The sequence below is a fragment of the Amblyomma americanum genome, chromosome 11 (assembly GCF_052857255.1).
Source record: "Amblyomma americanum isolate KBUSLIRL-KWMA chromosome 11, ASM5285725v1, whole genome shotgun sequence".
NCBI lineage: Eukaryota > Metazoa > Arthropoda > Arachnida > Ixodida > Ixodidae > Amblyomma > Amblyomma americanum.
The window spans coordinates 5,765,884-5,792,096 of NC_135507.1; the positions used below are offsets into that span (position 1 = coordinate 5,765,884).

Genomic DNA, 26,213 nt, shown 5'->3' on the forward strand with positions numbered 1-26,213 from the left:
TACAATGAACCCACGTTCGCAGTCGCTGACAGTGTGCACCCTCGTGTTTCTTTGTATCCACAGCGTGCCCCAAAATGTGCTCTGGCGCCACTCGTAGCCTTCTACGTGTGGCGCCAGGGCACGCGGGAACGGCTAGTGGGGGAGGGAGGGCATAAAAATGCTTTGAAATACGAGTGCTTGCAATGTCTCTCAATGAGATAAAAATAGAAAGTTTTTGCAAGCTGTTCCAGCACCCTTGGAAACGCGCCACTCGAGCGATAAGTCCTATAGTTTCGTTTTCACCGGCCTTGCACATCGCAGAACCGGCACACACTGCTCTCGGCCGCCCGCAGCAACAACCGCAATCAGCTTCGTCGCCGGCGGCCTTGTAAACGCAGGATGATTGAACCGCGCTCGCCGCGTGCGACGCGTACTCGTCGTTCTACCTATTGCGTACTGCGCTGCAAGAGTCGCATATGCTTCAGCCGGGGTGATGAGGAAAAGGAAGAACGATGTGCGAAAGTCGTCCTCTCGTAAGAGTGTTCCTCCAAGCTCTCTAGCAAATACAGTCTCCATGGGGCCCGTGTATTGCAATCCGCCGGTGTGATTGAGCCGAAAAAACTCGGAGGTTAGGTAGGTGACTGTCGCGATGCCTGTAGGCAGTAAAATAAACTGTACAAATAAAAAAACTATGACGTGCTTGTTAACCGCGATGGCGCCTGGCAGTAAAAGCAATGAAACAGAACCAGTAACGAAAATACGGCTAAATTAAAAGCTACTCTTGTTCTGCTCGGTTTTATGGCACTTCAGTGGCTAAGATTGTAATGCGCCAAACACTAGGTTTAAATTTGCGCATACTGCGCATTGAAACAAGTAAAGGTATTGAAGTCTAAGGTTTATTTGACCTGTTTCCTTCCTTAGAAACAGAAAGACACGTGGTAAACCTACAACTGGGTTTTTTCCACAGATAAACCTAGAGTGGAAAGGAATTTGTCCATCGTAGAACACAGTGAATGCTTTCTTCGCAGTTTCTCGTGAATTGTGCATGTACTAAACTATATTTTCATTTAATGACAACGAATGAGAAACAGAGACAGTTTTTATTTACCTTGCATTAAGCCAACACCGCCATAACACTGACGACCACTACATCCATAATATTGGTTCGCGAACATGGGAGTGCGCTGACTCGCCTGTGCTGTGTCGTTTTAAGGTCATCAGTTATCTCCCGAAAAGGTAAACCAACTGATGCTGGAATCTCTGCGAGCGGAGTTGAAGAAGTGCGGTAAGACTGCACGCACGAATTCTGTAATTAGAATTCCTACATTTAATAATATACGTGCGTCACCCTGTAAATGTAGATGCCGGATCATGAAAGCGGCAGCATTAATAAATAGCGTTAACGATTGATTACTCAGGGCAGGACGATTACCTATTACGAATGCAGTGCTTTACACGGGAAATACGAGTGCTTAGCCTTTTCTTACCGATATAGGACGCGAAATGTCACACAAGATAGCCATATTTTGAAGAGGTTTCAAAAAATAGTAAGGTAACGGGTCCTCACGCGTGGCTGAATTCACGTCTAAAGAGTACTTATCGCAAAATCTTTCTTGGCTTTGTATACTGGCAGTAAATGCTAAGGATTTCATTTGGGCTAGTTGGTTGTCGCAGTGAAACATATTGACTAGCGCAAACACAGACAGGGACCAAAGTAAGAGTAAGAGACAGGACACACGCTAGAGACAGAACACATGCTGTCTCTTACTCTTACTTTGGTCCCTGTCTGTGTTTGCGCTAGTTAATATGTTATACTGGCAGTTCGCGCGTCAGAAGAGGTCTCCGCAAGGCACTTTCTTGCACAATGTACCTCATGACCGACAGCTGCCAGTCACTTGCCTCGGTTCATTCGGAGACTATAGAATGTGTCCGTTCATCTCTTGGGACCGGTTCCGTAATGACAAGATTCACAGATGGTAGGGTCACCGCCCGCGACTACTCTGTAGAGCCTTCCACAGCGGCCGCAGATCGGCGACGAGCTTTTCTGCTCCCGCCAATGGCAGAAAGCGCGTTGACAAGACTCACAGACGGTGGGATCTCCGCCTGGCACAACCCTGTATAACTTTCCACAGTGGCTGCAGTTCGGCGACGAGCTTTTCTGCTCCCGCCACTGGTAGAATGCGCGTTGACAAGACTCACAGACGGTGGGATCTCCGCCTGGCACAACCCTGTATAACTTTACACAGCGGCCGCAGATTTGTGTGCGTGGTGGTTGCGGGCTGCCGGACAGATAGAGTTCTTTACTGAGTCCGCCGTACTGACAGGACTCACAGATTGTGCAGTCTCCACCCAGCAAAGATTTGTAATCATTTCCACAGAAGGCGCATTTTGAAGTTCCCCGCAGTGAGAGGTTTGTGAGTGCATTCGACAGACAAGACTCGCAGACTTCTGAGTCTCCATCCGGTAAAGCTTTGTAAAGCTTTCCGCACGAAGTGCACGTTGCTGTACCATCTAGAGTAAGGTTTGTGAGAGCATTCAACAGGGGAGGCGCGACAGTTGCTTGCACTCTTTTGAATTTCACTTAGTAGCCCCAACCTCATTCAAGAACCCGTCGTGCCCTGGCCTCGAGCATACGCGGCCAACCTGGGCTCGCACAGCCAGCGGCAGTTGCTCCTTGGTCTAGTATGACACTGCCAAACTGACAAGACTCACAAGTGGTTCGATTTCCATGCAGCAAAGGCTTGTAAACCTTTCCACAGAAAGTGCATCTTGAAGTTCCGCACAGGGAGAGGTTTGTGAGTGCATTCGACAGACAGGACTCGCAGGCTTGTGGGTCTCCATCCGGTATAGCTTTGTAAAGCTTTCCGCACGAAGTGCACGTTGCTGTACCATCTAGAGTAAGGTTTGTGAGAGCATTATACAGGGGAGGCGCGACAGTTGCTCCTTGGTCTAGTATGACACTGCCAAACTGACAAGACTCACAAGTGGTTCGATTTCCATGCAGCAAAGGCTTGTAAACCTTTCCACAGAAAGTGCATCTTGAAGTTCCGCACAGGGAGAGGTTTGTGAGTGCATTCGACAGACAGGACTCGCAGGCTTGTGGGTCTCCATCCGGTATAGCTTTGTAAAGCTTTCCGCACGAAGTGCACGTTGCTGTACCATCTAGAGTAAGGTTTGTGAGAGCATTCAACAGGGGAGGCGCGACAGTTGCTCCTTGGTCTAGTATGACACTGCCAAAGTGACAAGACTCACAAGTGGTTCGATTTCCATGCAGCAAAGGCTTGTAAACCTTTCCACAGAAAGTGCATCTTGAAGTTCCGCACAGGGAGAGGTTTGTGAGTGCATTCGACAGACAGGACTCGCAGGCTTGTGGGTCTCCATCCGGTAAAGCTTTGTAAAGCTTTCCGCACGAAGTGCACGTTGCTGTACCATCTAGAGTAAGGTTTGTGAGAGCATTCAACAGGGGAGGCGCGACAGTTGCTCCTTGGTCTAGTATGACACTGCCAAACTGACAAGACTCACAAGTGGTTCGATTTCCATGCAGCAAAGGCTTGTAAACCTTTCCACAGAAAGTGCATCTTGAAGTTCCGCACAGGGAGAGGTTTGTGAGTGCATTCGACAGACAGGACTCGCAGGCTTGTGGGTCTCCATCCGGTATAGCTTTGTAAAGCTTTCCGCACGAAGTGCACGTTGCTGTACCATCTAGAGTAAGGTTTGTGAGAGCATTCAACAGGGGAGGCGCGACAGTTGCTCCTTGGTCTAGTATGGCACTGCCAAACTGACAAGACTCACAAGTGGTTCGATTTCCATGCAGCAAAGGCTTGTAAACCTTTCCACAGAAAGTGCATCTTGAAGTTCCGCACAGGGAGAGGTTTGTGAGTGCATTCGACAGACAGGACTCGCAGGCTTGTGGGTCTCCATCCGGTATAGCTTTGTAAAGCTTTCCGCACGAAGTGCACGTTGCTGTACCATCTAGAGTAAGGTTTGTGAGAGCATTATACAGGGGAGGCGCGACAGTTGCTCCTTGGTCTAGTATGACACTGCCAAACTGACAAGACTCACAAGTGGTTCGATTTCCATGCAGCAAAGGCTTGTAAACCTTTCCACAGAAAGTGCATCTTGAAGTTCCGCACAGGGAGAGGTTTGTGAGTGCATTCGACAGACAGGACTCGCAGGCTTGTGGGTCTCCATCCGGTATAGCTTTGTAAAGCTTTCCGCACGAAGTGCACGTTGCTGTACCATCTAGAGTAAGGTTTGTGAGAGCATTCAACAGGGGAGGCGCGACAGTTGCTCCTTGGTCTAGTATGACACTGGCAAACTGACAAGACTCACAAGTGGTTCGATTTCCATGCAGCAAAGGCTTGTAAACCTTTCCACAGAAAGTGCATCTTGAAGTTCCGCACAGGGAGAGGTTTGTGAGTGCATTCGACAGACAGGACTCGCAGGCTTGTGGGTCTCCATCCGGTATAGCTTTGTAAAGCTTTCCGCACGAAGTGCACGTTGCTGTACCATCTAGAGTAAGGTTTGTGAGAGCATTCAACAGGGGAGGCGCGACAGTTGCTCCTTGGTCTAGTATGACACTGCCAAACTGACAAGACTCACAAGTGGTTCGATTTCCATGCAGCAAAGGCTTGTAAACCTTTCCACAGAAAGTGCATCTTGAAGTTCCGCACAGGGAGAGGTTTGTGAGTGCATTCGACAGACAGGACTCGCAGGCTTGTGGGTCTCCATCCGGTAAAGCTTTGTAAAGCTTTCCGCACGAAGTGCACGTTGCTGTACCATCTAGAGTAAGGTTTGTGAGAGCATTCAACAGGGGAGGCGCGACAGTTGCTCCTTGGTCTAGTATGACACTGCCAAACTGACAAGACTCACAAGTGGTTCGATTTCCATGCAGCAAAGGCTTGTAAACCTTTCCACAGAAAGTGCATCTTGAAGTTCCGCACAGGGAGAGGTTTGTGAGTGCATTCGACAGACAGGACTCGCAGGCTTGTGGGTCTCCATCCGGTATAGCTTTGTAAAGCTTTCCGCACGAAGTGCACGTTGCTGTACCATCTAGAGTAAGGTTTGTGAGAGCATTATACAGGGGAGGCGCGACAGTTGCTCCTTGGTCTAGTATGACACTGCCAAACTGACAAGACTCACAAGTGGTTCGATTTCCATGCAGCAAAGGCTTGTAAACCTTTCCACAGAAAGTGCATCTTGAAGTTCCGCACAGGGAGAGGTTTGTGAGTGCATTCGACAGACAGGACTCGCAGGCTTGTGGGTCTCCATCCGGTATAGCTTTGTAAAGCTTTCCGCACGAAGTGCACGTTGCTGTACCATCTAGAGTAAGGTTTGTGAGAGCATTCAACAGGGGAGGCGCGACAGTTGCTCCTTGGTCTAGTATGACACTGCCAAACTGACAAGACTCACAAGTGGTTCGATTTCCATGCAGCAAAGGCTTGTAAACCTTTCCACAGAAAGTGCATCTTGAAGTTCCGCACAGGGAGAGGTTTGTGAGTGCATTCGACAGACAGGACTCGCAGGCTTGTGGGTCTCCATCCGGTATAGCTTTGTAAAGCTTTCCGCACGAAGTGCACGTTGCTGTACCATCTAGAGTAAGGTTTGTGAGAGCATTCAACAGGGGAGGCGCGACAGTTGCTCCTTGGTCTAGTATGACACTGCCAAACTGACAAGACTCACAAGTGGTTCGATTTCCATGCAGCAAAGGCTTGTAAACCTTTCCACAGAAAGTGCATCTTGAAGTTCCGCACAGGGAGAGGTTTGTGAGTGCATTCGACAGACAGGACTCGCAGGCTTGTGGGTCTCCATCCGGTATAGCTTTGTAAAGCTTTCCGCACGAAGTGCACGTTGCTGTACCATCTAGAGTAAGGTTTGTGAGAGCATTATACAGGGGAGGCGCGACAGTTGCTCCTTGGTCTAGTATGACACTGCCAAACTGACAAGACTCACAAGTGGTTCGATTTCCATGCAGCAAAGGCTTGTAAACCTTTCCACAGAAAGTGCATCTTGAAGTTCCGCACAGGGAGAGGTTTGTGAGTGCATTCGACAGACAGGACTCGCAGGCTTGTGGGTCTCCATCCGGTATAGCTTTGTAAAGCTTTCCGCACGAAGTGCACGTTGCTGTACCATCTAGAGTAAGGTTTGTGAGAGCATTCAACAGGGGAGGCGCGACAGTTGCTCCTTGGTCTAGTATGACACTGCCAAACTGACAAGACTCACAAGTGGTTCGATTTCCATGCAGCAAAGGCTTGTAAACCTTTCCACAGAAAGTGCATCTTGAAGTTCCGCACAGGGAGAGGTTTGTGAGTGCATTCGACAGACAGGACTCGCAGGCTTGTGGGTCTCCATCCGGTATAGCTTTGTAAAGCTTTCCGCACGAAGTGCACGTTGCTGTACCATCTAGAGTAAGGTTTGTGAGAGCATTCAACAGGGGAGGCGCGACAGTTGCTCCTTGGTCTAGTATGACACTGCCAAACTGACAAGACTCACAAGTGGTTCGATTTCCATGCAGCAAAGGCTTGTAAACCTTTCCACAGAAAGTGCATCTTGAAGTTCCGCACAGGGAGAGGTTTGTGAGTGCATTCGACAGACAGGACTCGCAGGCTTGTGGGTCTCCATCCGGTATAGCTTTGTAAAGCTTTCCGCACGAAGTGCACGTTGCTGTACCATCTAGAGTAAGGTTTGTGAGAGCATTCAACAGGGGAGGCGCGACAGTTGCTCCTTGGTCTAGTATGACACTGCCAAACTGACAAGACTCACAAGTGGTTCGATTTCCATGCAGCAAAGGCTTGTAAACCTTTCCACAGAAAGTGCATCTTGAAGTTCCGCACAGGGAGAGGTTTGTGAGTGCATTCGACAGACAGGACTCGCAGGCTTGTGGGTCTCCATCCGGTATAGCTTTGTAAAGCTTTCCGCACGAAGTGCACGTTGCTGTACCATCTAGAGTAAGGTTTGTGAGAGCATTCAACAGGGGAGGCGCGACAGTTGCTCCTTGGTCTAGTATGACACTGCCAAACTGACAAGACTCACAAGTGGTTCGATTTCCATGCAGCAAAGGCTTGTAAACCTTTCCACAGAAAGTGCATCTTGAAGTTCCGCACAGGGAGAGGTTTGTGAGTGCATTCGACAGACAGGACTCGCAGGCTTGTGGGTCTCCATCCGGTATAGCTTTGTAAAGCTTTCCGCACGAAGTGCACGTTGCTGTACCATCTAGAGTAAGGTTTGTGAGAGCATTCAACAGGGGAGGCGCGACAGTTGCTCCTTGGTCTAGTATGACACTGCCAAACTGACAAGACTCACAAGTGGTTCGATTTCCATGCAGCAAAGGCTTGTAAACCTTTCCACAGAAAGTGCATCTTGAAGTTCCGCACAGGGAGAGGTCTGTGAGTGCATTCGACAGACAGGACTCGCAGGCTTGTGGGTCTCCATCCGGTAAAGCTTTGTAAAACTTTCCGCAAGAAGTGCACGTTGCTGTACCGCCTAGTGTAGGGTTTGTGAGACCATCCAACAGGGGAGGCGCGACAGTTGCTCCTTGGTCTAGTGCGATGCTACCAAATTGACACGACTCGCAGATGGTGGGATCTACGCATGGAACAAGTCCGTAGGGCTTTCCACAGCGACTACAGCTGGGTGTGAGCATCGGTCGCGAACCCCTAGACGAAAGTATTCTTTGCTCACTACTTCCTGATTGACATGGCTCACAGGGTGCGAGAACTCCGTCCGGCAATCTCCAGTAAAACTTTCCACAGTAAAAACAATTAGCAGCTGCTTCTGAAGTCATGTCTGTGAATGCACCCAAGAATGGAGGTGCGACAGTGGCTGCTTCGTCCGGAACGTGGGCAGCTAACTCGCTCAGCGAAGGAAAGCGGGAGAGCACAGGAGTTGTGTCCGCTGCCAGAGGTGATTCAGTGTTCCTTGAGAACAAGTTAAATGGCTCATAACTTGATCCTGACGGACGCGGAGACTCTTCAGGCTTTCTTGCGCGAAAACCCGTTGCGTTTGTAGCTGAGTGACGTTGTCGCCTGCAGTCCTGCGCAAATGGTATCCCGTCATCGAAACGCGGTGCCGACACATGAGCAGTTTTCATCGGCGGAGCTTGTATGGACGGGTCATCGAAAAGCAGCGTGGTTTCTTTGACACAATAGAGACCTTCGTCGTCCGCCTCCGCTGCGACCGACGGCTCTAGTGCGAGCGATCCGGTTGCATCCTTGACGTTCTTCGGTGCCGACGGAGACGCTGTTGATTGCGTCCCGGAGCAGTGTTGAATCGGTGGTTGCGTTTCATATTTCGCTATATGCCTCTGCAGTGGACTCTGCGCCTCCTCTTCCAAATCAGCGACCCTGTTCGCCGAGGTCTTCGAGACAGGTTTTTGGCATCTCCAAGCGTGGTCGTATTCCACAACTGGGCGCTGAGTCTGCGAGGAGAACACAGGCGGGGCAGGGACCTCTTGAAATGCCCACGGAAGTGCTCTCAATAATGGGCCGATCAGCGTGTTCACCAGTAAGCCGCACAGCTGCAAGGGGTTATCGAGTATGAGCACGACGGCGAACCACCACAGGAGGAGCAGCAGTACACATTCGAAAGCAAAATTCAACAATGCGTCCATCCTCTAAAAAAGAGGCAGCAGGAAAGTGCGTTTAGTCTTGGAGGGCGCTGACGCAACGTCCGTTCACGCAAAGCACGCCGGCACTGACGTCATCTTCAAGGACCCTGGCGACGCACGCTGTCAGCAGCGAGCAGCTCAGGAGTCGATAAGAGTTCCGTCAGAAGGAGCGTCGCGAGAATTCACTGCACGATTGCAATACCCACTAGTTAAGGCGAAATTCGAACGCACCTGTTCATGTATTTGAACCACAGACAAACGAAAACTGAAAACGCAGTGCCCAACGGCGACAGCGCTGTTTGGCGGCGCGCAGCGCACGCCCCCTAGGGACGCCACCGCCGAGCCTCGTCTTGCGCGGCGCGTCGGCGCGTTTCGCAGCACCCGCCGCAGATAGAGCGTGCCACATTGCAGCGCTCTCGCCGTACCCTCCTCTGTTTTGCTCCTTCTGCTTTCTTTCTTATCTGTTTAACTTCTCGTCCGCTCTCAGCCGCCGTTGTGGCTAAGGGGTGATGGCGCTCGGCTGCTGGCCCGAAAGACGCGGGTTCGATACCGGCCCTGGCGGTCGAATTTCAATGAAAGCGAAATTCTAGAGGCCCATATACTGTGCGATGTCAGTGCAGGTTAAAGAACCCCAGGAGGTTAAAATTTCTGGAGCCCTGAGTAGCTTTAGGACGTTAAACTCCCATAGAACAACATACACCTTCGCTCTAGTCCTACCACGAATGGGCGCTTGAGCCGCGCTTGCCGGCTGATGGTGCATTAAAAAGCGAAATATTGGCATTAGCGGCCGAGAGGTCTGGAGTGGCAGGCCCGTTTTGACGATTCGCTGGCGACTGGTCGGTTGGGCGTCTCACAGGCCCGTTATGACGTCTATGTGCTCAGGTGCGAACTCAGCCTTCTTCCGCTGGCGGTTTTCATTTCGATCGCGTTCCCATTGCACTCGAAGCACTCCAGGGCCCGCTTACGCGAAGCGAATAGTCTAGTTCCCAGTGTTGTCTTATTTGCAGTCGAACTAAACCCGCCGTTAGTTTTGAGGACAGGAAAGGCGCATAACTTGGTCAGTGGACATCTTAATCGCGCGGTGGGGTGGCGGTGGTGTTCACCTTTAAATTGAGGAACTTATGCGCCTTTCTTTCTTTTTTTTTGTGCCCGCCTCGGTGGCTCAGTGGCTACTGATCCGGAGTTGCCGGGTTCGAACCCGACCGCGGCGGCTGCGTTTCGATGGAGGCGAAACGCTAAGGCGCCCGTGTGTTGTACGATGTCAGCGCACGTAAAGATCCCCAGGTGGTCGAAATTATTCCGGAGCCCTCCACTACGGCACCTCTTTCTTCCTTTCTTCTTTCACTCTCTCCTTTATCCCTTCCCCTACGGCAAGGTTGAGGTGTCCGCCGATATGTGATAGAGATACTGCTCCATTTCCTTTGCCACAAAAAAACAATTTTCATTTTTATTTTCATTTCATTCCTTTCTTTTCTCAGAACCAGACACCTGTCGCTCTTCGAGATACGTGGTGGTGGTGGTGGTGGTGGTGGTGGTGGTGGTGGTGGTGGTGGTGGTGGTGGTGGTAGTGTCCACCTAAAGTGTTACGCGTTATGCGTTGCACGGCTGCGGTTGTACTGCCTTAATTCATTCTACTAAATAGCTTGTACAACGCTATTCCAGCTTTCGCTGTGAAAAAAAATGACAATTTTTACCTAAATATATAGAGCCGTGCGACAGCAGAATTGCACGAACGTTGGCTGGTCTTCTGTGGCATTCTAATGTTGCCTTATTTAGCCGTTTTTCATGCCGTAAATAATAGGGTTTCAACATAGTTGAACCGAGTAGTACGAGCGACACCAACTGATGCAACACCGCCTCAAAGGCAACCGCATGAAAGACACGGCGTGAGCAGCTCGCGTCCGTCATGGTATATACGTGATGAATGTATATACCATGATACCTGATTTAATATCTGCTTCGTGTGCTTGGACCCAAGATGTTAAACTTATTTTTGCAATATGGCGGAGTGCTTGGCTTGAAGCACTCTGGCACGGGTCGGCCCGGTATTGCACTGCCTCCGGCATCGGCCTATAGGGCATATTAGCGATTGCCTTTTCTTTCTATCTTTGCTCTCCTATGCTTTAACTATCCTACTTTCAGCACGCGGCAGCGAGCGTGGTTCGGCTTGAGACAGTGGGCAGGCCCGTGCACTTTCCTTTTCTTTCTTCCTATCAGCAACAGCAGCAGCAGCGCGTCCATCGCCGCCGCGCGATTGCCCCGCCGCGCAGGAATTTGCCCGGGGATTACCAATCGGAATAGCGCTTATGCACTAATACTAAGTAATTGTCTTGAATTCTAGCTAGTGGGGAGGGGGAGGTATCGTTAGAGCTAATAATACTAATAATAATAATAATAATAATAATAATAATTGGTTTTGGGGGAAAGGAAATGGCGCAGTATCTGTCTCATATATTGTTGGACACCTGAACCTTGCCGTAAGGGAAGGGATAAAGGAGAGAGTGAAAGAAGAAAGGAAGAAAGAGGTGCCATAGTAGAGGGTTCCGGAATAATTTCGACCACCTGGGTATCTTTAACGTGCACTGACATCGCACAGCACACGGGTGCCTTAGCGTTTTGTCTGCATAAAAACGCAGCCGCCGCGGTCGGGTTCGAACCCGGAACTCCGGATCACTAGCCGAGCTTCTTATGAATCTCCGAATCCTTCGTTTCCTCTGGAGATAAGAGAAAGAACGAAACAATTGGCTAAAATGAAAATGGTACTTCGTTAGCGTATTCAGAGAGAGATTCTTTTCTCTTGCTGCCTTGCTAGAGACCCGCTGCTGTGGCTGAGTGGTTAAGGCGCTCCTCTACTGAGCCGGAGTAACCGGGTCCGAACCCGTCCACGACGGCCGCATTTCGATGGAGGCGAAATGCAAAAGGCGCCCGTGTGCTGTGCGACGTCACTGCACGTTAAAGAACCCCAGGTGGTCGAAATTATTCCGGAGCTCTGCACTACGGCACTTCATTCTCTCTTTCTTCTTTCACCGTCACCTTCTTCTTTTCCCTTAGGACGCGATTCCGGTGACCACCGTGATATTTGAGAGAATTACTGCCCCATTTCCTTTCCTCAAAAACCAATTTTCATTTTCATTTTTTGCTAGAGATGAAAGCGTGGCTACGTGTTTGCAGTACTTCCCCGTAAACACAGATGAAAGATAAAGGATTACACAAACATCACACACACACTGTTGTAATCACATAAAGACCGTAAATTTTGTAGTATTACATAAGGGGTGGATACAGGTATAAACAATCTGCATTCTCGCTTAAATATGGACGTTATGCAACTCGGGAAAAGTGGATGTGCAGGTGATTGCCGTGGCTTCTTGAGAAAGCCCATGAAGCGAAAGAAGAATGATGCAGCAAACGCTGCAGTATGAGCGCGTGGACGGGCTGTTTGGTGGGGACGACAAATGCACGGAGTGCAACGCGTGCCGGATTGCTGATTTAGGGTGTAATACGAAGTGAGCTGCAGAAAACCTCATGATGCAAGCACGTACTGGCAATTCGATGATGACAAGCAAGGGTTGTTGGACCGAACTTTGCTTTCGAAGATGATATGCTGACATTGTATGAATAGCATGAATAAATTTATCTACTGGCTAGATTATGTAGTGAGCCTAATTAATTTATCAAATAGGTCTGGTTAAGGCTCCTATAATTTTAGTTTTGTTCGAACCAGGTACTTGCATACAGAAGGTTCGACATTTGCCTCTGCGTGGCGCACCAGCAAATGTCACTGCTCGCCTGTGCTGTCTTTTTTTTTAGTACACAAGTTTGTTGATCACGCACTAACAGCGGACCCTGCATTGGCGCTGGTTCTAATGCGACAGGTCGAATTGGACCTTGTCTGGGACTGTACTTAAAGTAACAGTATTTTTCATTCACAGCCTCGAATCTGAGCTCCGGAAAGAGCTTGGGGAGAGAGAGAGCTTGCTTACTCACGTGTGCATACTGTGCGTGTGACCACTCGGGTAATTACCTTCTGGAGGAATCTCGGAGGCTTCTTGTGCGTGATGACAGCGGTAACGTTTGCGATGGCGAATGTCCGCCATGGGAAATCCTCCTTTCTGGTCTGCTACGCTCGAAGATATCCAGGGCCGCGAACGTGTTTCGTCCGATCGAAAGAAAAAAAACTTATACAGCGGATAGATAACTACAGGAAAATGACGCCGGCAATTATCATTGCGAATCACAAACGAAACTAAGAAAAGCTGCATACTGAGTTCGTACCACGCAGGTCGAGCAGCTGGAGCTGCAGACTTTTGCGACGTTTCATACGCTGGCTTACGCGCTTCCGACGACACGAGCAGAGCCGTTGAACCACGAACGACGCGGTTGCTCCGTTGCTCAACACAAAACGAAGCTTGTGTAAATCCCGCGGCGTTAGCAAGAAGGCGAAGCGGACGTGTGGTCGGCGAGCGGCGCGTAACGCATCCCTCGCATAAAAATCCGAAGCCGCCGACAAGGAGCGCGGCGACGGCGGTTGCTATGGCAAAAGAAGATAGGAAGGCAGGCCATGTCGTGCCAGACGCAATGTCATTGCAGCGCGCTTGGTTCGGCGGCGTCACTGTAGCGGCTTGTTTTGACGGGTGTGAAGAGGCGATTTCCAGAGCGCGCCTTTCAAAGCGTTGTACGCTCCCCCCTCTCCCACCTCCTCTCAACGTCTAGCCAGGGCGCATTGCCAAGTGCTTTAATCGGTTACCGACTTGTAGCGAGCTCATTTCTGAGAAATAAATGCAAGAAGTAAAGGCCAACTAAGTGTGGCGTCTACAACTAAGAGCGTGCTTCAATTATCGACAGTTTAGTTTACAGGGGCGTGCGAATACTCGAAACCTCGAGTGCGAATCGAATACATTTGGCATGCGGTGCATATTCAATTCGAGAAATCATTCAATTATTGACGAATCTCCGCCTTCGAACGAACACCGCACAGATTTTAATAAATTAGACCGTTCCAAAAGCATAATATTTGGGCAAATTATCCGCAGATCGAGTTTCAAGTGTCAGCAAGCTGTTAGAAAGGCGTCCTCATCGCGCTCTTAAGCGCCGTTTATCGCGTCGACTGGTCGCATTCGGACGCTGATAGGCTTGGACCCCGTGCAAAATTCCGCGAGTGGGCTCTCCCACGTATCACTCACGAAGAGAGCAAGATGGCCGACAACCCGCTTCGAACAACCGTCACATGAAATTGCGTGGTTTTCAGTGCAAAAGCGCTTCTGGCTGCATTCTCGGCGAAAGCCGTGCTATGAATGAAGCGGGTGACGTGACTCAGTTTGCAGAGGCTGTAAAAACAGCTGCGAAGTGATTCGGCAATGGCCGTGAAGGTTGGGGATATGATCATGGAATACCCTGACGTGGTCCATGGTCAAATATGACATGAACCACGCGAAATTTGCCCTTAGAATGACCTTGGCAGAATTTGACTGCCAGTGAATCTGGGTGTGCTTGGGTGGAAGACAGGCTTGTCCCAGTCTCAAATTTGGGTGGTCCATCCCCGAAAATGTGAAAATTGAGTTTACCCACGTTCGGAACCGACTTGGGACACCACCAGAATGAGTTTGCCCCCCCCCCCCCAAAAAAAAAAAAATTCGATGACCATCCGAAATCTGAGTGGCCCACCGTGATTCTGCACAATGTTTCATGCTTATCAATGCTAAACCGAAAGCTGTTTTTTGTTCAATCCTTACATTATGTGATACATACTTAACGCCCACACCCATGGCACTCATCCTGTCCCCTTCGCAACTCTTCACAAGCCAACCTATAAGGCTCGGAGTTTAAACCATTCTGGGGAGCAGTGAATAGTTGCGCCTTGCTTCTGCCTTTAATATCAAAGAGTTTAGAATCGTACTACCAGCTGTTCCGCACCATGCGGCCTACGGCAATGGAAGAAAGAATGTGAAAGCAGCGTGCAGCAATGCAAGCTGTTTCTGAGAGGTTGGTTTGCTAGCTACGTGTGACGGAAGCAAACCACAGCGCCTGAAGAGCGACACATCGGCATATGGGATCTCGACGTTATACTCTCACGCACTGAAGGGCAACATGTGAAAGCTCTCGGTTCCATGTCGCACCTGCAACAACCAGGCAGGCCTCTCCTGTTTCATTAGTCTCTCTTCCTCCTCCCTGTCAAGCGCCAAGTCATTGTCGTAACTTTCTGTCCTGTCTCCTCCTATCGAAAAATAAATAAGGAATGAACTGAACCTTTTGCGAAAGCGAGGAACGAGGCCCGTCCAACGTCGCCCATCTGTTCTTACGTCACCTGGGCGAGGTCGACAGCTGTATCGAACGGGATTTTGTTTTTACGTTGGACTTAGGGGTAAATGAACATCCAAACCTATCATGGAAAGCACATTCTGCTGCGGCGGTCGATTCCTTAATGCGAGTAATCAAAGTACAAGAACTTTTTAATTTTTACTTTAAAAGCCCCCACCAGCTGTTTTTGCACAGCCTGTCGCTGAGCTAACGAAAATTAGGTGCAGTTCCGCGCAGCGCAAAGTAAGAAAAAAAACGGTGCTTAAATCGTTCTGGAGGAGCGGAACGCAGACAGTACCAACCTGTTTACGAAGCAATCGATGGAGATGATGACGTCACAGGTTGCCGCCAGTAGATGAAGGAAGGGTACTCCGGTGACCCTGTTCGTTCGGCGAACACGAAACTATGTGAGAGTGCGCATTCTTTCCCGGTGTTGCTGCTCGACGGCATATTTGCTGCAGTTTAAAGGCTACTGTTTTTGCGTGGATTTCAATGGTGTTCTGCGAGTGGCCGCAGTCAGTTGACATTTAAGCCATTTTCACTCTCAGTGAAGCTTCGTGTCTGATAAATTCTGCATAATTGTTATCTCTAAGAAAAATTCGTTTACCCACACATGATTTTCTATTATGTTTACTCGTGTGCCTTAAATACTCTCACGGGCGTTAACATTAGAGGAGTAATACAAAGTATCAAGGAAAACAATCATAAACAACTATTTCCAAAAAGGCCATATTTGTGAACAAATTCGTGTTGGTTATGCCAATTAGTGTAATGCTATTGGCAAGCCTGTTTCATAGATGAATCGCGAGAAAAAATGGTGAAAGAAAAGTTTCGACCGCCTGGGGTTCTTTAACGTGCACTGACATCGCACAGTATACGTGGGCCTCTAGAATTTCGCCGCCATCGAAATTCGACCACCGCGGCCCGGATTGAACCCGCGTCTTTCAGGGTCATCAGGCGAGCGCCATAACCACTTGAGACACCGAAGCGCCAGAACAGAGATTTAATGTGATGCGACAAGCAGGCGCGGTCATGACATTAATCTTTTATTTGAAAACCCTGACCATTTGCATTGTTTGATAGTGAGAGAGGTGCATACCGATCGCAGACACTGAGCCAGTTACTGGCAGCGCGCGCAATAGTTGGGATCGCCGCCCGGCACTCGCCTATAGAACTTTCCACAAGAGCCACAGTTCGGAGTCTGTCGCCTCTGCCTCGGAGGGCTCGACACTGGGCTCGACCGATAAGACACTGCAGCAGGAGAGTAACACATGGCTGGCTCTCTGTAGACGCTAGAACCGTATTGGCAAGACGAGCAAAGGCCAGGGTCCCCTCCTGGAACAACTCTGTAGAACCTACCGCAACCACCACAGTTTGGCGTGGTAGAACGTCTTGGCTTCGGTGTGCTGTACGCGGCCGCTTCTGTAAGCCGACAGCTATACTGACAGGACTCACAAAGGCTAGGATCTCCGCCCGGAACAACTCTGTAGAACCTACCGCAACCACCACAGTTTGGTGTGGTAGAACGTCTTGGCTTCGGTGTGCTGTACGCGGCCGCTTCTGTAAGTCGACGGCTGTACTGACAGGACTCACAAAGGCTGGAGTCCCCGCCTGGAACAACTCTGTAAAACCTACCACAACCACCGCAGTTTGGTGTGACGGAACGTCTTGGCTCTGGGCTGCTGTATGTGACCAGTTCTTTCTTCCGATGGCTGTACTGACAGGATTCACACAGGCTAGCGTCACCGCCAGGGACAACCTTGTAGAACTTTCCGCAGCGGCCGCAGTTTGGTGTTCGTTGCAGTTGCGGGCTAGTGGACGGGAACAATTCTTTCACGATACTGCCATACTGACAAGACTGGCACGTGGTAGGATCTCCGCCCGGCACTACCCTGTAGAACTTTCCGCAGCTTCCGCAGTTTGGCGTAACAGCACGTTTTGTCTGTGGGGTCGTGTACACGGCCTCTACTTTCTTTTGACTGCCGTGCTGGCAGGATTCGCAAAGGCTAGGGTCACCGCCGGAGACAACCTTGTAGAATTTACCGCAGCGACCGCAGTTTGGGGTAACAGCACGTTTTGGCTCCAGAGTGCTGTACGCGCACTGTTCTTTCTTTCGACGACTGCTCTGACAGGATTCGCAAAGACTGGAGTCTTCGCCCGGCACAACCTTAAAGAATTTTCCGCAGGAGCCGCATTTAGGAGTCACACTCCGCGAATGGCTTGGCTTTGGAGCCGGCTGCGAACACGTGACCAGCGCAGGAGGTGGGGTCATGTAGCTTGTTGCGCTAGCATTGCAGTCTTCGTACGTGGCAGTGATGTCGGTTCTCAGCGCACCACACAGAAATGAAGTTGCAGTCAACCTCAGTAATGCATTGTCAACTGTCGAGTCATCGGTGGCACTTTCTAATTCAGGCAAAGGTCGAGACGCCGTAGTAACAAATTCCGTGGGAGCTGCATCCGCGGCACGGGGTGACACCGGAGGCATTAGCGGCAGGTCGGCAGGACGAGCCGCTATGGTGGTCTGTGCGGTCTGAGGAACCGGTGCGGGCTGAGGGACCGTTGCGGTCGGGTGCACCGACGCTGTCTGTGGAACTAGCGCAGGTGGTGCACCAGCAAGGCTAGGTGGTACAGAAGCCTCTACGGGTCGAGGCATTCCTCGTATGGCGGCGACAGGACGGGGCCTAAGAGCTTCTTCTTCGGGCTCAGAAACCGGTGTGGGTGGTACACTGACCAAATGAACAGGCACTCTATGATACTCTTGTCTCGGTATCTGCGGTGAAGGGGGCACATCGACGTCAGGCAGAGTCTTTTCGAGACGGCTGCTATTTGGCGCGTGAGGAACATTTTCCGTCCTCGCTGCGACTGATGGTACAAGTCCGTGCGTACTAGTTTTTTCGACTGAGGGATTATCCGTTGGCAGTGCAAAACTCGCTTGTTCCTGCGTTGTGCGGTCGCCTTCAGTCCGCGACGTGATACCTCGCTGTTGAGCACCACAAGTGCAGGTCGCCAACCACTGCAGGAAAAACAATAGAACCACCACCACAGCAGACGCTTCGTTGATCCACCACAGGACCAGGAGTAGTATCCACTGATTCGGATTATCCAACAAGCCGTCCATCCTCAAAACAGCGATCGTTTCGGTTTCTTCCATGGCGTTATATTCTCCCTCGTGGACCCTGGATGCGTTGCTGCCTGCGTTCTCCCGCCAACTCTAGCGAGCGTGTGGGTTTCCTCGGGCACGATAAGACACTCTGGCGGCGTCCCTAACAGCGCCGATCACCACGTAAGCTCACCTGTTTCCAGGGACTCTCTGCTCACTACACGAACACAATGTGGGCAACGACAGCGCACCACTCCATGACGTCCTCCAAATAAACGTAAGGTTAGATGCCCACACAGCTTGCGGTGTTCTTGAGTATCAGCTCAACAGGGAACCACACTACCCGCCTACAACACTACCTACAGGAGCGCGAGATCCGAGTATCCTTCCACCCTCGATACAGCAGACGAGGAGTGAGCTGAGACGGTCCGTCCTACGAATGTGCGGCTCGGTCTCTCGCTCGCGCGAACACGCGCCTCCACTCGGCGCAGGCGCGCTGCACACTGCCGCCCCGTTTGCCCAGCTCTGGTTTGTCTCACCCAAGAGAGAACGAGCGAAGATGACGTCAGACGAGAGAGACTGGGTGCTGCGACGCTGCTCCCAATGCAAAAAAAAAGAAAGAAAGCGCGCGAGGAGCGTCAGCAACGACAAAACGCCGCGCGAGTGCTCGAGTGCTCATGGTTTCCAACTCGACGACAACTGCGAGCGGCTCGCCGCAGCGCACGGAAATCTCCCTTCGAGAAGCAGCAGGTTGGATGAGGGAGCAGTAGCATGTCAGAGAGAGAGATTAGAAAGATTACGCCAGAGAGAGCGAAAGAGGAGAAACTCTAACAATGAAAAAGCAAAGAACTCCGACATCGAGAGGAGTTGTGCATGTTTTGATGATTTCTTTCTTTCTTTTAGCACGGTACTGGGTCCCAACACTCAGGGATAGTGGCCACCTCGTATTTTAACTTCATTGGGTATTTTAAGCCTAAGTCGAGTAGCAGGGAATTACCACACCGACTTCTTTATTATGGAAACTTTAAAAACTCTTGAAAAAGCCTTATATCCTCGTCAGGCCCCGCGTTAAATATATTGCACATTGGTATTTCACACAATTTTTGTAAACGAACCCCTTCTGCAGTCTAAGTGCTGTCGGGGATCCGACAGTACTCACTGCGCTCCTGCGCAGTCAGCTTTTCAAGAACTGTCCAACAATCTGGGTGCTCTCAGAAGCTTTCCAAGTCGCGCGCTTTGTCTATCTCTGTGCTTCCTCCGAACAGCTCTCAAGGTTCTCGCGCTTTACCATGATATTTCCAATTTAGGTTTAAATCCACATTTTGTCGCGCGTGTATTTAACTACACATACGCCACAAGACGTTGTTGCATGTTTCAGAGGGCATAGAGTACCGACAATACCAGTTGTTGGGCGAGTTGGTGCTGACGATGATCCATAATAGCGCGACAGACGGGACAAGGAAGAGGAGACACAACACAGCGCTGTGTGTTGTGTCTCCTCTTCCTTGTCCCGTCTGTCGCGCTGTTATGGATCATCATAGAGTACCGTTTCAGAGTGCGTGGAGAAAACCCATAAAGGAGAAACTGTTGAACTAAGGCTGCAAATTTTTTTTTGTCTTCAGAGGAACACCTGTGGTTGAAAAATGTACCGGTATTAACGCTGACAAGCCGAACTTTGGGCAGGGTTTGACACAGATATCGCTGTCGAGCAAGGGCTTCGTTTATCACGTACTTGGTCCAATGTTTAGGGGAATGCCCGAAGGTGAAGTAGCTTTGTAATAAAGGAGTAATTACTCATTAGCATCCGCCCAAGCGCAGCCATAAAGGCTACAAAGCTATGCAGCTTCCACAGAAATTTCGTAGTTAAAGAATAATTCTTCCTGATCCGAGGTTCGAACCCGGGACCATCGTCTTATCGAAGAAGTCACTGTAGCAACTAAGCTAACTGGGATGGTGAGGATATGGTAGAGCTAGAGCGAATCAGTCCACAACTCGAGTGGGAGCAGTGTTAGATTAATGTGTAGGGAATCCTCCTAGTTTGAAGAGATATGTAATAGGGGAGTAGTACTCATTACCACCCACCCAAGCCCTGCCAGACGGCTACAATGGAAATCTTTAGAACTTCCGCAGATACTAGAGCGACTGTCCCACTGAGCGGTGGTCCCGGGTTCGAACCCTGAACCAAAACATATTTTTCTTTAACTACGAAGTTTCTGTTGAACCTGTATAGCTTTCCCTTTATAGTCGTGTGTATGCGCTAGAGTGGATGCTAATGAGTATTCACTGCCTTATTAGCACGTGCTTGTACAGTGCCTGTAGTCGGATAAAACTCAAGAGCTAAGCGGTCTCTCTCTTCAAGGACCCCTTCTCATGAACATACGAGCGTAACAATGAAAGGGGGAGAGTATCCCCAGACATAGAGGGAGGGGGCTATTCCTTTTCATCTGCAACTGCTGCATTGTCACGCTAGCAGGGTCATGAGAATCGACCGACACCATTGGCTGGAAGGAGGACTTTGACGGAGAAAAGCCGCTTCGTTCTTGAGTTGTATCCGACTATCGGCTCTGGTTATTTAATTAGGCTTTAGCTAATGTACGGTTCTCTACAGTTGTTTCTCGAAGTGAGAGTTGCAGCTAGTTTGTGTAATTGACTGAGTGACCGTGCTCTTGTAACTTACATTTCTTGCTCTTAGATTTTTTGTAAACAGATTTCTTCCTCACCTTCCGTATCATCGCTTCCCGTGCCTCACCACCACCGAATAATCACGTCTGGAGGTGCCTGACCTCTTCGGAAGAACGCTGACATTTGAGATTTACTTCAGAAATCATACACAAGAAGAGGAAATGCGATTGTATAGAGCATAAGGTGGTACCAAAGTCATAAGCTGTCAGGGGACTTCCTTATTAACAAATAAACGAAATACATTAATCAATACATGGCGGGGATAAACAAGAAATAAGCATAAATTAATAGACCAAGAAGGAAAGCTAACAAAAGGCAAACATCGCATAAGATTGAAGCAGTTACAAAACACGTAGAGCAATCAGTGTCAATAAATATGCTGTTTTGGAAAATGGACAGTAAGTAGCATCGTTCCAAATAAAATATCAGGTAGAAATAAAATAATACAAATACAGAGAGGTAAAATAAAAGGCTGAGCAAGAGCGTTATTGCGTTGACTAGCAAATAAGTGTTGCTTCACTGCATGTTTAAGTGATGGCAGGGAAGTGCAAGTTTTCCAATATAGGCCAAATAATTTCGAGTAGATATGCTAGAGAATAATACTTATCATAGTTAATAACCATGCACTACAACACAGCTGACCCAATGCGCATCAGTTGAGACATGAAGCATCACGCAACCCGTCATGCTTCCTGTCTCAGCTGATGCGCACTGAGTAGGCTGTGTTGTGGTGCATGGTTACTGACTATGGAAAGTAAACAGTATTATTCTTGGGCAGACTTGAAGCCTGTCAGGGTGGGCGTAGTTCCATGCAATGAAGAAGAAAAAAAATCAGCCGAGGCTGCTTCCTTTTTTTTCAGAATCAGAATCAGTATTTATATGTTTATACATTTCATAAGTACTGCAAATCATGCAGAAGGAGGTCCCCAAGTCAAAGACTGTAATGGGACCTCCTACGTGATAATGCACCTCACGTGATAATGCTGGGTTCGGCTCCACCTCTGGTGCGTTTTTTTTTTTTTAGTTAACAGCAGTAAATTTAATTTCCCACGTTCATTTCAAAGGGACAACCAGCCGCGCATTTGTGCCCAGCGTAGCCATGGTCCAATTACTGGCGTCCTGCCGTCGTCACAGCGGCCTGTACTGAACTAGATTAGGGGTTGACCATACTGATCCAGTTCACTGCACTAGTGTCACTTCTTCTGCGGAGGCGGCGTCCCCACCTTCTTAGGCGTTGAAAGGCAATAACTTCGCTCCGAACACATTGCTGGTTTCACGCCACAAGGCACTAAACCAATGGCTAAAATCCCGGCCGATCGCAGCGCCGTAACACTCAGCCTAGCGAAAGAAGCAAGCACTTTTCAGTTGCACGCGCTGTCTGCACCAATAATGCTCTGGAGATGCCCCCTTACCGCGCATATGCCTCGATACGAGCCCCTGCACTATGCGGAAGCCGCACGTCGCGTGGGTTTGCTGTCTGGGCTGGTTTGATACCACCTAGATTAGGAACATTATCAGCCCCTTTAGGCGTGCTTCTTATCGTTGAGAATGTCGTCGCGCGTTCGTCACGACCCGAACAGCAAATTTAAGAGCATGTGAGCGATGTCCCCTTGGGTTACAGCAGACTGGATTCGAAGAGAAGGCAAGCGTAGCAGGGGGCGGCGAGAATCAGGCGAGTAGATAAGATAACGACATTTGCGCAATAGTGCGGCCGCCGCTAGCTCAGGCCAGCTTTAATTGAAGGTCAGTGAGAAGAGGCCTTTGTTCTGCGGCGGAAGTAGTTTGGCTGCAGCAGCAGCTGATCATGATGATCATGATGATGACATTACTGCAGTTTTCAGCAAAACAGTAGAGCAATCGAAGCGCCGCCCTGGCATTGAAATTTGCCCATAACTCGCTACTGCCTTTCTCATTTCCTTAGTTTTTCGGGGAAATGTAGCGAAGGTCCTTAGCGGCTGCTCGCAGTTATCCGAAATGCTGTCAGACTTCCTGCAGCTCTGTCTTGCCAACATTCCGATAAGATAAAACAACGCAGAATGTGCTATCAATTGTGGCAACTCTAAAAGAATCGGATGTACTCGAAATAATGGCGACGATGATACTTTCTCTCCTTTTTTCTGGAACGCGAAAATTTAATAATTGTTATCCACAGCGCCATCAAACTGCAATCCGGGAAGTTATAACGGCAGGGTGTATGACACATTACACGTACGAAGCAGGTAATTACATAATAAAATGAGTACTGCAGCAGTTGGTCACATAATACAAGACAAAACAGAGCAGCTGATAACTTAAGAGTGTTAATGCAAATGGTTCGGTGGCCACAGTTTGAACTCTGGTAGGCAGCATATTCCAATTCCTTATAGAGATGGGAAAGTTCTCATAAATATCAGACCTGCTGCTAACTTCCTTTACTTTCATCAAACTATCTCTCAGCATAGAGACGCAAATCGTTCGATAAGATACATATATCATAGCTTAGGCCAGTTTTATAGTGATGCAACAAAGTTCTCATAAATATCAGACCTGCTGCTAACTTCCTTTACTTTCATCAAACTATCTCTCAGCATAGAGACGCAAACTGTTCGATAAAATACATATATCATAGCTTAGGCCAGTTTTAGAGTGATGCACACGCGCTTGCTTTCTTTTGGAATCCACTCCGTTACCTTTAAGGAAGATAGGCGCTGGTCCTTAAGGGTAACGCTGTGGATTCCAAGGGAAGGCAAGCGCAGCATGAGGCGGCAGAAGGTTAGGTGGGCGGATGAGATTAAGAAGTTTTCCGAGATAGGGTGGCCGCAGCTGGGAAAGAGCAGGGTTAATTGGAGAGACACGGGAGAGGCCTTTGCCCTGCAGTGGTCGTAGTCAGGCTGATAACGATGGCATGTAAAAGAATTGATCTCAAGCAACACCTGCGCTCCTGCACCCTCAGACTGCTTTTTGCTTGACACCCGCTGCAATTCCAAGCGTATATTTTTCGAAGACATCATAAACGCCTCCACTGTGCCCTTTTTAGTTTGTCTACACCTCTGGTGCCGATGGTGCCACAGCGAGCAGCAATATTCCAGTATGGACTGAACATTTTCCACACGAAAATGAGTTTTGTTTTTAGCTCTTTTATGAACGAGTTTGTGACAATTCCTGATGACAGGGTGGCAAGCTAAAAAGTAAAGGTGTCCTAAATGACGTCCAGGCAAATAACAGTATACACCTGTATGACCAATTAATGAACAGCAAATAACAGTTCAACCACAACTGCTCCGCAGATATAGTTTAGAAATGTCCAAGATCGACGCTTTCTTTTTATTCTAGAGTATCTTCAAAACCCCATCTCCACACCCTGAAACGCTGTCATGTGGTTCCCCGGTTTCCAGCTGGCGTTAAAAATTAATGGAGCTTCTCTTTCTTCGTGAAGAAACGGAGTAATTTTATGTATGACGATGCCGTTGCGGAAATTTTAAATCTCATTAAGACTAATGCCTCAGGCTTAACCTTTACCCATGTAACTTTACCCCTGTCGATAGCAATCTCCAGTTCCTGGACCTTAAGCTTACATAATCTCATGAACATGTATGTTGGTGTTTCTGCCCCCGCTCAAGGAAACAACTATTACCTTACGATTCCGCACACTCTAAAACCACTAAAACCTGTACGCATGCCATGCGAACCAGCTTCGACGTGCAGATTTCAAGGTTGAAGGAGGCTGGTTTTCTTGATGTGGTTGTCCTTGCAGTTGTCCAAACGTTGATAAAGAAAAAAAAATCCACTCATAATGTACGAACTGGTGCATCTATCAAATCCAACAGGCCAGTCATAATTCCGTATGTCCACAGGACTGCACACCATTTTAAGAAAGTAGGAAACGAGTACGGCGTCCCACTGGTTTTCTCGGCCCCCCGCAAGCTGGGCCACCTTTGCGCCCACATTAGAAGGCACGCCACGGAAAAGAAGCAACATGGCTGCGGCGTAAAGCACAGTTATCCCCTGCATGGTCTGGCAGGTTGGCGTGGTTTATCTGATTCCCATCACATGTGGCAAAATCTACATAGGGCAGACAGGCCGCTGTATCTATATTCGCGCTCGTGAACACGAGCGGTCCATTGAAAACAAGGAGCAGCGTCACCTGGCGGTGCATTGCCTTTATCACAAATGCATGCCTCTACACAAACAAGTTACTATTCTGCGCAAGAGCAAAAATGAGAAAGTAAGGGAATTTCTAGAAGCGTACTTCAACCAGACTATATAAAAGAAAGGCACGCTTCCTTGAAAGCACTCTTGTGTGCTTGTGATACCCTTTTGTGCCTGCGCTGACATGCATACATTTAAATGTCTGTTCTTTGAATAAATCAGTTGTTAGTTTGTGTTTCTGTCGTCTTCTCTCATGTGAATGTTTATTAAGCGCAACCCATCTGAACGTTTAAATGATCGTTTAAAGGAGCACTAGCTTTCAATAACGTCTAAAGCAGGGTCGAATTTGCCCCTGCAATGCGGCGCATGCCACGAGGCTACACGGAACAATCCGTGCCTGCCTTTGCTGGAAAAAACTTAAAATATTTATTAGAAGAAAAGATCAGGTCGCGCGTTAACTTGTCGAGGCATATTTCACAAGAAAAGATGGGGATGACAATGTAGTGACGCGTCGATTAACTTCTACGAAAAAGAAGGCGTACTTTTGAACTGCACGTGGCCGTAGATATGGCATTTTCTAGGGTATAATAATAATAATAATAACTTTATTTGCATCACACGTACATGATGCCGGAGGCCAGCAGAAAAAGCTGTCATTAAGGTAGCTTGACAAGGCCGCAGGCCCCCACACTGGCAACTACAGGTAGCGGTCAGCAACCACAAAACAAATGCATGAAAGTGTGAAACCGCAAACAAAAGCTATACATTGAAAAAAGGAAGTTTCCACGAAAACCTGACTGCAACAAGAGGGCACACACTTTCAACAAATCTCATCGCCGGAGATATATAGACAACATAGCAAAATGAAAGTGACGCTTTGAGATAGAATATTGTGAGACTATTTTGTTGTTCTTATTTTTAGTTCGTAAAGTAGTGGCGAAGTTTCTTGAAAGTAATATTTTCGGGTTGTATGTTTTTCTTATGCAACGTATTTAAAAGCCTTGGTAACCGGTTTTTTAACATTTGTAATCCATATGTTGTCCTACATGTTTCAACTTTCCACCTCTCAAAATTTCGCGTGTTGTATGCTTTAGGATGACTACTTATGTTGGCTATCTAACGCAAGAAACAAGTACCATTTTTTATCTCTTGTTTGTATTGTTTGCACAGACGATAACCATAAATCTTCGTAACAGGCATCACGTTATACATGTGAAATAATGGTTCCGAGGGATAGCACATGGGGACACTTGCAACGGCACGTAGAAACTTTTTTTGCAGAATATGAATTTTGTGTATATTGTTTTGCGTCGTAGAGGCCCAAACTAAATGGCAATAATTAAGTCTTGAACAAAACAAGGTATTATACAGCATTATCATTACATTACGCGGTAGTACACTTGCGTTTCGATATATGAGGCC

The 26,213-nt window shown here is 48.7% G+C and overlaps 1 protein-coding gene across 2 annotated transcripts in view; it reads right to left on the minus strand.

Moving 5' to 3' along the window:
- Positions 1 to 12,751, minus strand: part of LOC144111304 (lysosomal protective protein-like) — a 268,952-nt gene extending 256,201 nt beyond the window's left edge. Inside the window, exon 1 of one of the 2 annotated variants that reach the window (XM_077644558.1) lies at positions 12,609 to 12,751. In XM_077644558.1, the coding sequence (XP_077500684.1) occupies positions 12,609 to 12,681 (73 nt within the window). In that variant the 5' untranslated portion in view covers positions 12,682 to 12,751. The remainder of the gene's footprint in view (positions 1 to 12,608) is intronic. The other variant, XM_077644559.1, reaches the window with a different exon arrangement.
- Between the last annotated feature and the right edge of the window lie 13,462 nt (positions 12,752 to 26,213).